This window comes from Juglans regia, chromosome 9, assembly GCF_001411555.2.
Source record: "Juglans regia cultivar Chandler chromosome 9, Walnut 2.0, whole genome shotgun sequence".
Taxonomy (NCBI): Eukaryota; Viridiplantae; Streptophyta; class Magnoliopsida; order Fagales; family Juglandaceae; genus Juglans; species Juglans regia.
Window position 1 is genome coordinate 21,357,955 of NC_049909.1, and position 13,485 is coordinate 21,371,439.

Here is a 13,485-nt window from a genome sequence, read left to right on the forward strand (position 1 = left end):
ACGTGGTGTTGGTTATAGACACTGATTCAGGACAAGTAATCAAATCAGTATACACGAAAGCAAATACAAGAATTTCAGATTTCAGTCAAAGAACGCAAATGATTGTACATCTTACCAAAATAAATACAAGGAAGTGATAATGAAAAAGGCTTCCATATATACAAATTATTTCGGATAAGCAACTATAATTCTAGTCAGTTTGCTGCCATCGAACATCTCTAGCTAGGAAACAGTAAATGAACAAGATAGAACACCATCCATAATTATATAGGCAGCAAATAAAATTATTCCTAGTTTAGATCATATCTCCTCATCCGGTGGTCTGTCTTTTTTAACCACCAATGTCAACCTTTTCAACCAGTCACCTTTAAAGCAAGATCGAACCCGAGTTTCTTGGACTAGTGAAAATTCAGTAACGGTTATTTGATCAACTTTTTCACTGGATTCACCATTTAATTAAGAATGGTCATAAAAAAATTATCATAATGAAATGCGCACCAGGATAATTAACTGGAAGTTACAGGAATCTACCATTGCCACCGAAAGCAAAAACTCATTTCTAAATACCAATCAGAAGATCTAACTGTATGTTACCACAAGAAACAGGGAAGCTACCTCAATTAAACTACTTGTGCTCCTCTCTGGCTACTATCTTGAATTTCCCAGTTTGTTGTTGCTGCAAACAGAAGAAATACGCAATCAAATACTCCATCGTTCAATCTCGCTATCAACACATCAAATCTCCTAATCGAAAATCAAATAAAACTGACCTTTCTCCATAACACAGTGTGGTTTTTGCAGAACCCAGCCACAATAGCACCCCTCTTCCTCCCTTCCCTGTACTCAATACAAAGATCCTCCTTCAATCCGCAAGTGACATGAAAGGCTAAAGGGCAGCTGGGCTCAGAGCACTGAACAGCACATCCACTTGTACTCTTGCAAAGATAACACTTATCTTCCCATCTCTTCTTAGGAACCTTGGAGCAATCAATCTCCTCCCGACCTTCAGCGTCCCGGAAGAACACTTCCGGAACCAGCAGCGCGCACACAATATGTGCCCAGCGGCCGTCTACTGTGGGCTTCGATGCACCTCCGTTGGTTGGACATAGGCAGCAAGAAGAAGACTTTTCATATTTCTCGGTTTCAGAGGAAGAGATTAGACATTGGGCGCAAAACCAATCGCCTTCGGGAATGCTCTTCACAAGGGGATTGCCATAGCAGGAGGCGTGCACCATTAGATCACAGCCATCACAGAGCACAATTGGGTCTGAGGGGTCCCCATCTGTGCTTTGGCAGATAGCACATATAATACCATCGTCGTCATCGTCACCTTCACAACTATCATTAACAGCATCGACAGCATCCTCGTTTTCCTTTTGGCTAGTGTTAGGAAGAGATTGATCTGTTACATTTACGAGTGGGGTTCCTTCTTTCTTTACTGCTTCCGCCTCTTCCTCGAAAGCCAGACCTTGCTTGTATTCGACATTGAGGTCAAAAGGCGGCGAGAAGGGCTTGTCGGGAATGAAATCTGGTTGAAGCGCCCATACCCTTTTCTTGGCAGGCAAGGAATAGGTGGATGGAGAGTTGGTGGCAGCAACGTGTTCAGCGAAAAAAAGAGGTGAATCCCGAGACTCCTTTCTTTTCTTGGCAGGAAGTCGTGAAGAGAACACGGCGGTGTCTCCTTGTTGAAGTTGATGTTGTCGTCCTTCTTCTTGTAGTTGCATGAGCCTGAATCTCTTAAGAGGAGGCAAGCCTTGGAATTTGGAGTCCATGTGGTCTCTGGGATTTGTTTGTTGACAAAGAAGAGTTGCTGATTTGTCCATCTGGTTTGGCTTTGTTTGGCGTGTAAAGATATTGAAACGAAACGAAATTGATCGAAGAAAGAGAGTTGAGTTCGTTGTGTTGGGGAGGGGTGGGAAGAGAACCACCCGGCGGGAACAAGAAAATGAAACCTTGAGAAATCCCAAATTTCTTCGAGTTTTCAAATTGGTGTCTTGCGTGTCTCAGATTTTCACTATAATTTTGGAGGGAAGGTCCTTCTTTCAGATATCTTTTTGGTATTTTTGCGGCAACACCCGCGCTGCCCGGTTCTGTTCAATTTTGAACGAATACTCTCGGGAATCGGATCCTTTCAATTATTCTGGGCATGTCCGTCGCCGTCGGTATCTAACTCATTGGATTTGGGCTTTGTTGAGTGGTGTGGTTTGCGGGGAAAAAAAAGAACTACATTTTGATTCAAATCAAGCCGTTTTGAGTTGGCCAGATATCGAAACTATTTCCGTTTTCAACACTTTTTTTCTATTCACTAAAGGAACTAATTTAATTTGCCGGGTCCAATCAATCAAACTCGATCTAGCATATTCAAAATTATTTCTTTTTGTTTGGTAAAAATTGAAAAAAAAATTTTAAAGATAGAATTATTCATTTTATTTAGTTGAAGAGAATAAATTCAACAGACAATAAATACTACCATTATGATGACTTCATAATACAAGGGTATTTCTATTCTTCTTAAACAAAAGTATTCGAGGCAAAATACAAGGAGAGAACAATACAGTAGGACCAAGAACGAAACCATGTTCTTTTTTTTATCCAACGCTTGGAGTGCAATATTTTTTCTTTTTCATGAAAATTCAATCCTGCATCTGGGTGGGCATGCGTCTCCAAATCCCTGCCAGGACACTGGAGACTGCAATGGTACTGCGGTCAATGGATTTCCAAAGTGCTGAGTAGCAAGAACTACTCCCAGCACCGAGTTCTGAAACCAATAGGCAGACAAGAAACACTGAGATTTTTGAAGAATAAAAATAAAAAAGCACATGCTCATCCCAAAGTTTCAACAATGTCCACAAAACAACTAGAATATATGTATGATTCTATCCTTTTCCATTGAGAATGAAACAAATAGATGAATGATCAGGAGTCTTTGCTTGGAATTTTGTCAACAATGACCGGAAGAAGCAGAGGAGCTTCAGTCCTACAGTATATGAATTGCTTACCTGCATGCCTACCTCAATAGAGACTGTCCTTGACGAAGAAACATCAAGCCCAAGCATTCTAGAAAGTATGTAACCAAAGAAAAATCCAGCTGCGTGAAGAAGAGATGCAGCTAGGACCACTTGTTGACTAGACATAAGTATTGCAGAAGCACTCTGTGCAATTGCATTTCCACAGATAATAGCTACAGTTGCCACGGCAATGGATGGCATCAGGGTGGAAACAAATTTAACCAGGCCTTGGAAATACTTGGGATAGCATTAATGCAGGAAAGCTCAACTGAAGTGTTGAGACTAGTAGTCCAGCTGCATCTACCGCGACATATTGCCCCGCAAGTTTGAAAGTAAGAAAAGGAGTCATGAACTGCAACATGGAAGGGGAAAATGATCAGTAATTTGCCTTTTAAAAGGAAACTGGTATTAAGGAGGTGCCGGGTGTGAATTAAATTCACTATTTACCAAAAGTTATGTTGCTTTACTTCAAATTTCCAACTCAACCTTTTGACTTACTGAAATATGATATGGCTAACTTCAATAAAGCTTAAAATTTTAATATGGTGGTTGTACAATGAGGGATTCAAATTGTGCCATCCACAAATTACCTTAAAGAAAGAACATAGGTTAAGACAGCAATGCTAATTTACTAACCACGGCTGCTAAAGTGCTAGCTGCTGTCATCAACACTGAAACCGCCACATTTCCACTGGTAGGAAAAAAAAAAAAAAAAGCTCAAATGATTTTGGGGGAAAAGGGCAAAAATAGAGCGGAAAAAACAATGTAAGGTCTTTGGAGAATTCACAAACCGTGCAATAAAAGGGACAATGTTACTTGCTGTTCCTGCAAAGTGCAAACCAGAAAAGAAAAATAAAGTACTATACGAAGGGGAATGAGGATTGAAGTGAAAGGAACATGTGAACAGATTAGCATACATACATAACACCAGGGCAGCGACCAACCAGTATTAATCCAGCTGCATAATAGGACGCCAAATTTAAAAGCTTGCTCACAAGGAACCCCGATAGTGGCATCACCTGCAAAAAGTTAACCATCGTGCTTCCTTTTACAATCATAGTAACAAAGTGAAATAAACATAATCCCAACACCGAATTTAACTTTATATAGCATAATCTTACTAGCGTGTTCTGGTTTGGTCTTCACCAAAAAAAAACAGAAGTTCTATGCTGTTGAGTATTCAATTGAACTTTGGATATAGAAGTAGCCATGGCCATGCTTGGTTTCACTCTTCAAATTTTTGCAAAATTTTTTTCCCAAAATTTTGGGAATTATCTAGTAATTTGGAATCTGGATGGCCAGTATCCATCTCAAAGATTCACATCACAAAATAAAATATTTTTTTATTTTGTGTGTTTTTCTTTTCATGCATTTTTTAAATCACTTTAATCATTTAAAAAAAAACGGTTAAAAAATATTTACTTTAACTATTAAGTAAAAATAGATAAAAGAAAAAAAGTCAAATTGGTATAATTTGTCAAGAGTAGCTTAGGGTTGAGCAAAAATTCGAAAATCCGACTCTGCCTCCGATTCCACACCGACTCCGATAAGTCAGATTTGGAGGTGGCGATGAACCGACTCCGACTCCGGTTGTCCGACTCCGACTCTGATATTATACATATTTTATAAAAATATATGTATTTTGTATATATTAATCATATATATTTTATATAACTATAACTTATATAGTTAATTAAATTTAATAATATACTAGTATGAGTAAATTCAATTAAATTATTATAAAATAATTTGCTTATACTATAATATAAATAGACTAAATTCACACCATACTATTAACTATTACTACCATGTAACACTAATGTATAATAACATGTAATACTAATTATATCATAACTAATGTATAATAACATTTAATACCAATGTATTGTGTATAAACACAAATATATAAATTTATAATAATATATACTACTAATATATAATAACTAAAGTATAATAACATGTACTAGTAATGTATAATAATCAATGTATAATAACATGTAATACTGATGTATAAACATTAATATATAATAAAAATAATTTATACAATAATTTATTTTTTCAATTTTGGTTATGTTTTAATAAAATTGAAATTGAAAAATATTTTTTTTTAAAAAATTGAAATCTAGAAGTCCAAATTCGATTAGTGAAAACCCAAGATTATCAAATTGAAATTTCAAATAGGCTAAGAGAAAAAGCCCAATAAAAAGTCCAAATCTAACTCCGCTCTGATCAGAGTCGGATCGGAGACTATACAAATCAAAATCGGAGTCAGAGTCGAAGTCGGAGGTAGGGCACTCCAACTCGGACATAGTCGGTGCTCTGCCCTCAGCGGCTTAAGCATTTTCCAAAAATGAAAGTCTTCGGCAGATCCAGATGAGGTAAAAGATACAGTACCAGTTCATAAAGACATTTTGCTAAGGCTCACAGGTCTATCGAAAGAGTAACTTTAAAGTATAGACTAACATTGGGCATAAGGGTTAGTGACAGCTTCCTGACCTCCAATACCTGCATCCTCATAGCTTGATTACACAGGCTCTCTTTTGCATACGGCGATATCCAGTATAAATACATTTAGGGCAGGTTTGGGAGTGGGATGAGACACAAAATTTTCATCTCATCTCATCATTACACATTTTTCAAATCTCCATACAAAATATAATAAACAATTCAACTTTTTCAAATCCCAATACAATAATAATACTAAAACATAATATTTTAAACACTAAAACAAAACATAAAATTCTCATCTTACCCCCCAAACCTGCCCTTGAGCTTATTGATATTCTCACGAGAATAACTACAAAATTTCATAGATCTTATCTTTCAATCTTGTCTCTTATCGTCTTTAGAATTAATCCTATGGACGTTTGGATACAAAGCTTCGTCTCATCTCATCTAATTATAACTAATAATTTTATTATTGTTCACAAATTATATCAATTCATCTCACTTCACTGTTCGAACGGCCCATATTCACACAATTTAGGTCCTTAATCGAGCTTATTTTTAACGCTATCGAAGATGGATTTAATGGAATAAAATCATCCAATATTCGGGAAGAAAAAGTAATATAGAGGGAATAAAAATGAATGAGAGCAGAAACGGACCGAATACTGCAGCAAAAAGCCACATATCAATTCCTTGGGCATAGCCAGAGCGCCACGAAGATCGTCAAGGGTAAGCGTAATGCCCATACCAAGCTTGGTCAAGGTTATGCCAAGAACGGTCAACTTGGGTTGAACCCAACTGAAATAGCTCGGCTTGATGAGCCCCAATAGGCATCCTAGAGCTACCCATATGGGGAACGCAGTCGACACAGTGTCCCCAAAGAACTCAATCCAATCGCGGAAACTCCGAGCGCCATTAGTGTTATCGTTGTTCGATGACATGCCGCAACGAATTGGAGGAAGTCGTGAGGCTGAGGCATTGTTGATTTCTGTACGTAGAACGAGAGTGGATGGGGTCCGAGTTGGTTTGTTTAGCGGCGGCGGCGGTCGTCGTTGTGATTGAAAAGGGGGTCTTAGATCAAGTTGAATGGAAGAAGAAAAAGAACCTGGCGAAGTGTAAGACCTTGTGGAACGAGGGATGAACAAGTGTGGTGATTTAGCTCTTCTCGCAGGATAGCTCAAACTGGGCTTTGTGCTTCGTTGAAAATTGAAGCCACTTCTTCCATGATGAGAGTATGAAAGTGAAGATTGCATTGTCTCTCTCTGTGAGTAGTTTCAACCGGTAGACAGACTGCGTACATTCATGGCTCGAAGCATGTGCAGTGAGCATGCACCATTTCCCTGGGTGCTAATAAAATAAAAAAAATCAGCAATAATTCTCATAATTGGGTGAGCAGTGACGTTTTTTTATTGGTCAGTAATATTGGATAAAGTAATTAGACAATAATATTTGGAGAAATGAATTCGGGACTAAAAAAATGTCCCGAAGGAGACTTTTTTTTTTTAATCGAATGATTAAAAAAATATTTTTTAATGATATCATAATTTTTTTATTTTTTTAAATATTTATAATGATTAAAAAAATACATGAAAAAAAAAAGAATAGAAGAAGAAAAAAATTTAATCTTTTCAAGATAATTTTTGAGTCTCGAATTCGAGATCCGCAGCAAGACTCTAATATTTGATACATATGGCGGCACATTTATGTGAAAAAAGTAAATTTTATTATTAAAAATTAATTTTTTATATAAATTTTATATTTATTAACTTTTGAAGGCACGGTAAAATTAATTTAATAATTTAACAAAATTATTAATTTAAATTATTAATAATTTAATAAAGAAAGCTCGTGCCAAATCACTGCCAATGGCTCATAATTTATTAGAAGAAACCCGTTATTTAATATAAATTAAATCATGTAGCCCTGCTCCAAAGGCAAAACCAAAAAATTCTCTGTATTTTTGCATGCGGGCAGCGTTTTGGAGTTTTTTGTTTCGGGGTTAGCAGTTGTAGACTTGAACGAGTGAGAGAATATCAAGGTAACTAAAATTAATGAATTTAAACCTTGTAATATGAACTCCTATTAGACAGTTGCCACTTAAAAATGGAAATATAAGCATCCTATCATGCTCATCTTCATCTAGTCACACGGCTAATCCAAGAGAAGCAAAAATCAAGCCAAGTATTGGCCTGGACTTTTTGTGAGTGAATGAAACAATATTAATTCGTGAATGAATGAAACTTAACAGCATAAAACTTAGGGCTACAAGAAACCATGTCTGATAATCATTTTTGCAGACAATAATACTTCAGATGGATTTGATCATCTCGAAGCGGCTACACCAATAATGTTGTATAAATGTACTTTTAGTAATTAGTTAACCCTACCAAAGAGGTAGTGTATACTGCATTTCACACTAAACCAAAAATCCATAGGTCCTGTTTAATTTTCTTCATCATCATCATATCAATATGCACTTGATCACAATCAATTGACACCGGGGGCCTTCACAAGCCAGCCCACAGATGTCCATGTCAAATTAGCTTTTCATAAAGGGAGTAAAAATGGAGATGATTTCCCTTGTGCCCAAGGAGAGGCACAACAGGGTGGATCAAAGTTCTATAAAATGTTCCATAAACCAGGAGACCATCAACCCAACGGTGGAGGTGAGGTCATCATCAGAACCCATTGCAGCATATATATCAAAATGATGAATTACGTCTCAGGATACAAAGTTCTATGCACCAGGTGGTCTGATATAGCCAGGCCATTGATCTCAGTGAAGCAGCCCTATAAATAAGCGAGGGGTCGCACAGGGAATGAAATAGTTCGGGTTTCTAGCTTGTGCCACTTCACAGGATAACCTGAACATAGAACTCAACCTGTAAGGATGATGATCAGAAGAAATGCATATGAATTGAATCCTAATCCATATAGTAGAAGTTGGTACAAGCATATATTAGAGAGAGAGAGAGAGAGATTGAAGAGGAAACATATTTTCCATAGGTCAGCCTCAAATAGTCCTCAAATAGTCCGTTAGTAGCTTCTATATTTGCTTTGTCTAGCCAGTGTGGTGAATATAGGTCCATGTGGAGGCGATTAAGGCTAGCTAAAGTTCATATTGGAATGTATTTTTGCAACTTATGCTCACGTAATTTCTTAGATTGATACCCACAACTGATTTCTTGTAGCCCTAAGTTTGCAAGAGAAACCATGTCTGAAAAATGTTGTTATTAGTCTGTTCATATTGGAGATGTTTATATCTGCCCATATATTAAATTTTGGGAAGAAAATATGAACAGACTAATAACGATATTTTTCTCTTGCACAACTGATTGGTTAATGTCAAAATGCATTGAATACATGCATTCCCACTTTCTTATATATTCTATTAACTTATGATGAGGCAAACAACTTCTGTAAACATTGAATAGGAATCAACACTAGACAAACAAAAGTTATGATGTTTTACATGAGAAACAGATCATCTTTGGAGACGTCCTATAGCACTAGAATATAGAGAAGAGTAGGATCAATGGACATCTAATTGTATAATATGCTCATGGTGTGGGGTTATGGAACTGTATTGACAGATGTGAGATAATAATAAACTACTTTAGATCAAAGGTGGGTGCATTATAGTTAACGAATACAAAATATAACAGGAAAAATCACCTTGAGACACATTAGAGATAGAGGTAGGTTAAAACATTCGCATAAAGATACCAAAAATAACTTACTCTACCATCAAGTTGAGACAAATTGTCAAATTTTTTGGGTACAATTTCGACCAAACAAAAACCCCGATATATGACCAAATGTCCAAAGAATTATCATGACACAACATGTCCATTCCTGACTTAAGTATCTAATGAGTAGTAAGCCAAGATACCAGTTAGAACACAGCTTGGTTTGCTTGTGAGAAAAGCCTATCTGTGTCCTTGAGCTCGTTGCATTTCATAGGCACTCCATGAAGCAGGACCAGGTCCATAATGAGGGAAATTTTCTGCACCCGCCTGTACCGGAAAGTTGCAAGGAAAGAACAACAGATGCCCAATCGTTAGCATGAAGACATATAAACAAAAGCAGGATATTTACAGTTGCTTAAACAAGGGTAATAAAGAAATCCAATACAAAGCAACTTGGAAAATTCATAAAACAGAAAACTCACAGGATTCATGCCATAGCCAGCAGGATAAGGATTGCCTGCATAACCTGTTTCAGGATTTCCATAGTTCACATTGTAGCCTGTCCCTACATACAATATGCATGTTCACGTGATAATCAATATCCAAGAGAAATATTATCAGCATCATGTAATTAATTGATCAATTCATTTATGTAAATAAAATGAGAGGAAGAATTCAATAATCAAACCACCCTAGGTGCAGCTAACAAACAACAATTGGACCCACACTAGCCTAAATTGACCCATTAATCACCTACAAACACAAGCGACTCAATGACTCAGTTTGTTGAAGAAGTGATTTGAGCCGTTTTTTTTTTTACCAGCATCTTATATGATGTGTTGACTCGTTGGTCACCAGGAAAAAACCTCATAACAGTTGCATACCAGGATTCCCAACAGCAGCAGCAGCACGAGCTCTCTTCTCTGCATTGGCAAGCTCCGCACGAAGCTTCTCCAACTCTCGAGCCATTGAGAGCAACTTCTTCTCCATCACTTGCCCATGCTCATAATTATCGGCATATCCTTTCTTCTCATACTCGATGGCCGATCTAAATGCAAACAAAGAATATAGAAATCATCAGAAATTAACAAAATCGTACTCGAAACATAGATTCGATATCACAAGAAAAAATAATAATAATAATCTGATGTAAATTACTACTTTGCACGTTGCAACTCCTGCTTCATAGTCTCAATTTCCGCCCTTAACGCTGGTCCCTGCTGCAAATCTGCCGTAAGTCTAGCCAAATCTTGTGTCATCGCTTGTACCTGACCCGTGAGCTCCTGCCTTGAGCCACTAAGCTCTTTAATATCAGCACGAACTTGAAAAAGCTCGGCACGCATGCCCTCAACCCCACGAAGATCCGCCTCCAAATGAACAGACTTCTCATATAATCCTCTCATCTGACCATCCTTCTCCGCCCGCAAGGAATCTGCCAAGTGACCCATCTTTTGCAACTCGTGTTGCGTAGCTTCTAGTTCCTGCTTAAGGGCAACATGGGTCGCAGCTAACCTCTGGTTATCGACTAAGAGCCCCTGAATTTCTTGATACTGAGCATCAAGACCCTCCTGAATTACTGCAGGATGATGAGGGAGTGATCTGGGACCCATTCCGAAGTGGGATTCTCTCATCTCCTCGAGTAGAGCTGGGTGGGGTATTGGCCCAACCCCTCTGCCAAACGGTACTTCACGGACTGAAGGGGGTAGTCCAGCGTGAGGAGCCCCTTTCATTGGAAGCGGGGGTCCGCGATTCCTTCCAGACATTATTTCTTGCTAGAGATTTGGCTACCCAGAAAAGAAAAGACAACAAATTCAGATTTTGGAAAGTGACATTCTCACTAAACTGAGTTCAATCAATAAAAAATTAACCAAATAAAAATAATCCGGAAAATTGACAAAAATAAATAAAAAAAATTATAATTTCAGACCTAAACTTCATTACAACAATTTGACCACAAAATCATTGAAGAATACACAAAATAAAATAAAAATAAAAAATCAGGAAAGCCCAAAGCCTTAACCGTCCGTTCGGTTGCCGAGAAAACAGTGGAAACGAAAATAAAAACAGATTTCCCTTTCCGAATAAAGGTTTGATTACGTTGAGACGGCCGGAAAACAAAATAACAAACTGAGTGAGTTCCACTGTTTTCAAACCACAGGCAAAAGTCAGCATGAACAAAAAAATCTGGAATTCCATTTTCAATTTTTCCAGAGTTTCTAGGCAGAGACGCTACTCCGACGAATAATTATGAAAAAAGCGGACAAATATGATAGAAGACAAATTTTAGGAGCAAAATTACAGACCCCCGGGAAGTGAAAGTTTTGAAGTCCAGGTGGATTGAGAGATTCAGAAACAAAGATTTGTCGGGCTGGAGTGAGCTCAAAACCCTAGCCCTGGGTTTTTCTCGCCAGGTTTGGGAAAATATGGAAAATAAACTGTTTTATTATTGTTATTTATTAGTATGGAAAATTATAGTATTCTGAGATTCTCAATTTCTCATGGTTTTGTCGGTAGATTGTGTATTATTGTTTTATTTTTAATATTTGTTAATAATTAAGAGAGTAATTATTAATAAATTGATGTATTTTTTTTTTAATATTTAAAGATATTTAAGAAATATTTTAAAAAAATATATAATTTGCACTAAGTGCACAGCCAACAGCACACGTGCGATCAATTTCCATTGAATTATTAATTTTGTTAAGAATTCATTTATTGGATTAAAATTGATCCTATGAGTACAAGTTATCAAATTATGCAAATTATCAATTTTAATAATTTATAGTTACAGATTCAAAAATGATAAAAATAAGAAAAATATAACTTTCCTATATAGAAAATTATATTTCTTAATAACAAAAATATTTAATATTTATTGTAAATTCAAATGATTTATACTATAATATAAAATTTTGATAGAGACATATCTTTTTTTTTTTTTTAATTTACGGTATTCTAATTTTATTGATAAACCTTCATTTATGACGGATGAATACCGTGATTACAACCTAATACTTAAGGTTACAAAAACACCAAAACCCAAGCATGCAAAAGACACTAAAATTAACCAAAAAAACAAAACAATTACAAAAACAGCCTAATAACAGAAAAAGCTCGAATAAAAGCTTATAACTAATCTGCACTTATTTTCTTCTCAAATATGGCAAACCGCCCTTATCAAGTCCTAGTAAACCTCTAGACATCCGTGGAAGATCCAACACAAAAGAATAAATAACATTACTCCCTTTAGCACATATTTAGCCAGAAAATCAGCAAAAACATTACACTCCCTATAGATGTGTCGACATGTGAAACGAATCTGACCAAGAAAACTCATAATTTATTCCCAGTAGTCTTCTAGATACCACAAACTACATCTTCGCTTTTCAATCCAATCAATAATCAATTTTGAGTCCATCTCAATCTCAATAGCATCAAAATCCATACGCCTAGCATGCATCAAGCCATAAAGCAAACTCATAACCTCAACATGATTATTAGAGCATCAACCAATAGGAGCAGAAAACCCCAAATGCAACTTCTCATCATGATCACGAATTACTATTCCTACTCGTGATGCACCCAGGTTTCTGTTGAGCAACCATTTACGTTAAGTTTGCACTAGGGCTGGGCTCTGACTCCGACGGAGTCGGAGTGCTCGTTTTCGACCTCCGACTCCGACAAGAATCGGAGCCAAATTGGAGCTCCGACTCCGACTCCGAACTAGAGTCGGAGTCCGACTCCGATCGGAGGTCGGAGCTCCGACCTCCTATAGGAGCTCCGACATAAGATCGGAGCTCGACGTGAGCTCGACGTGCGCTCGAGGTTCGCTCGACTTCCGCTCGACTTTCGCTCGATGTCGCTCGAGCCAATGTTCAATACAACGTGTGCTCGACTTGCGCTCGACACCTCGCTCGAGCGAAAGTGTACAGTAAAAAAAATTTCGGAGTCGGAATCGGAGCTTCTTGGAGCTCCGACTCTGACTCCGAATAGATATTCGGAGCTACTCTGAATTCCGACTCCGAATTCCGATGACTCCGTCGGAGTCGGAGTCGGAGCGGAAGTCGGACGGAGTCGGAATTTTCAGAATTTTGCACACCCCTAGTTTGCACCAACCAATTTTTTGTTTCTCCCACATCACAATCTTTTCACCTCTCATACGAAGCCTCGGGATAGGAAGATGTAAAGATTGGAACAATTCCTCATCCCTTTTACTGAAAGTAGTTTGATCTTTAAATTTTAAAACCACCCAGGACAACCAATACTTAATAGAAATTCATATTGTTTCAATAGTTTCAAAGGAGTCCTCCATCCAAACCTTACATCTCATCCACCATAAA

At 37.3% G+C, this 13,485-nt stretch overlaps 3 protein-coding genes across 5 annotated transcripts; all 3 read right to left on the reverse strand.

Moving 5' to 3' along the window:
* Positions 1-93: 93 nt before the first annotated feature.
* On the reverse strand, positions 94-2,204 carry LOC108985327 (protein Jade-1-like). Its single transcript, XM_018957587.2, has 2 exons — positions 771-2,204; positions 94-676 (listed from the first exon to the last, which is right to left on the reverse strand). The coding sequence occupies exons 1-2, from the start codon at positions 1,821-1,823 to the stop codon at positions 626-628; spliced, it is 1,104 nt and encodes a 367-aa protein (XP_018813132.1). The 5' UTR covers positions 1,824-2,204; the 3' UTR covers positions 94-625.
* Positions 2,205-2,529: 325 nt separating this feature from the next.
* LOC108985325 (probable sodium/metabolite cotransporter BASS1, chloroplastic) lies at positions 2,530-6,769 on the reverse strand. Its single transcript, XM_035694214.1, is given in 8 exon segments — positions 2,530-2,695; positions 2,698-2,758; positions 3,000-3,249; positions 3,251-3,360; positions 3,645-3,699; positions 3,800-3,833; positions 3,937-4,027; positions 6,116-6,769. Coding segments are annotated over 8 exon segments (1,257 nt in total). The 5' UTR covers positions 6,710-6,769; the 3' UTR covers positions 2,530-2,633.
* A 1,246-nt stretch (positions 6,770-8,015) lies between these two features.
* LOC108985346 (protein FLX-like 1) lies at positions 8,016-11,587 on the reverse strand. 3 transcript variants are annotated; one of them, XM_018957617.2, is made up of 6 exons: positions 11,449-11,587; positions 10,307-10,929; positions 10,030-10,193; positions 9,628-9,710; positions 9,349-9,472; positions 8,016-8,320 (listed from the first exon to the last, which is right to left on the reverse strand). In XM_018957617.2, exons 2-5 carry the CDS (start codon positions 10,906-10,908, stop codon positions 9,386-9,388), a joined length of 936 nt encoding a protein of 311 aa, XP_018813162.1. In that variant the 5' UTR covers positions 10,909-10,929; positions 11,449-11,587; the 3' UTR covers positions 8,016-8,320; positions 9,349-9,385. The 3 variants fall into 3 exon arrangements, with proteins under 3 accessions (XP_018813162.1, XP_035550054.1, XP_035550053.1); XM_035694161.1 differs by having other exon boundaries at positions 8,016-8,338; positions 11,449-11,570; XM_035694160.1 differs by lacking the exon at positions 8,016-8,320 and having other exon boundaries at positions 9,116-9,472; positions 11,449-11,570.
* Positions 11,588-13,485: the final 1,898 nt, after the last annotated feature.

Excerpts from the sequence above, each read along its gene's own strand:
- LOC108985327 (XM_018957587.2), bottom strand. The coding sequence starts at position 1,823 with ATGGACAAATCAGCAACTCTTCTTTGTCAACAAACAAATCCCAGAGAC. Across the intron at positions 677-770 it reads ACACTGTGTTATGGAGAAAG|CAACAACAAACTGGGAAATT; the intron begins GTCAGTTTTATT and ends TTCTGTTTGCAG.
- LOC108985346 (XM_018957617.2), bottom strand. The coding sequence starts at position 10,908 with ATGTCTGGAAGGAATCGCGGACCCCCGCTTCCAATGAAAGGGGCTCCT. Across the intron at positions 10,194-10,306 it reads CAGGAGTTGCAACGTGCAAA|ATCGGCCATCGAGTATGAGA; the intron begins GTAGTAATTTAC and ends GTTTGCATTTAG. Across the intron at positions 9,473-9,627 it reads CTGGCTATGGCATGAATCCT|GCGGGTGCAGAAAATTTCCC; the intron begins GTGAGTTTTCTG and ends TTTCCGGTACAG.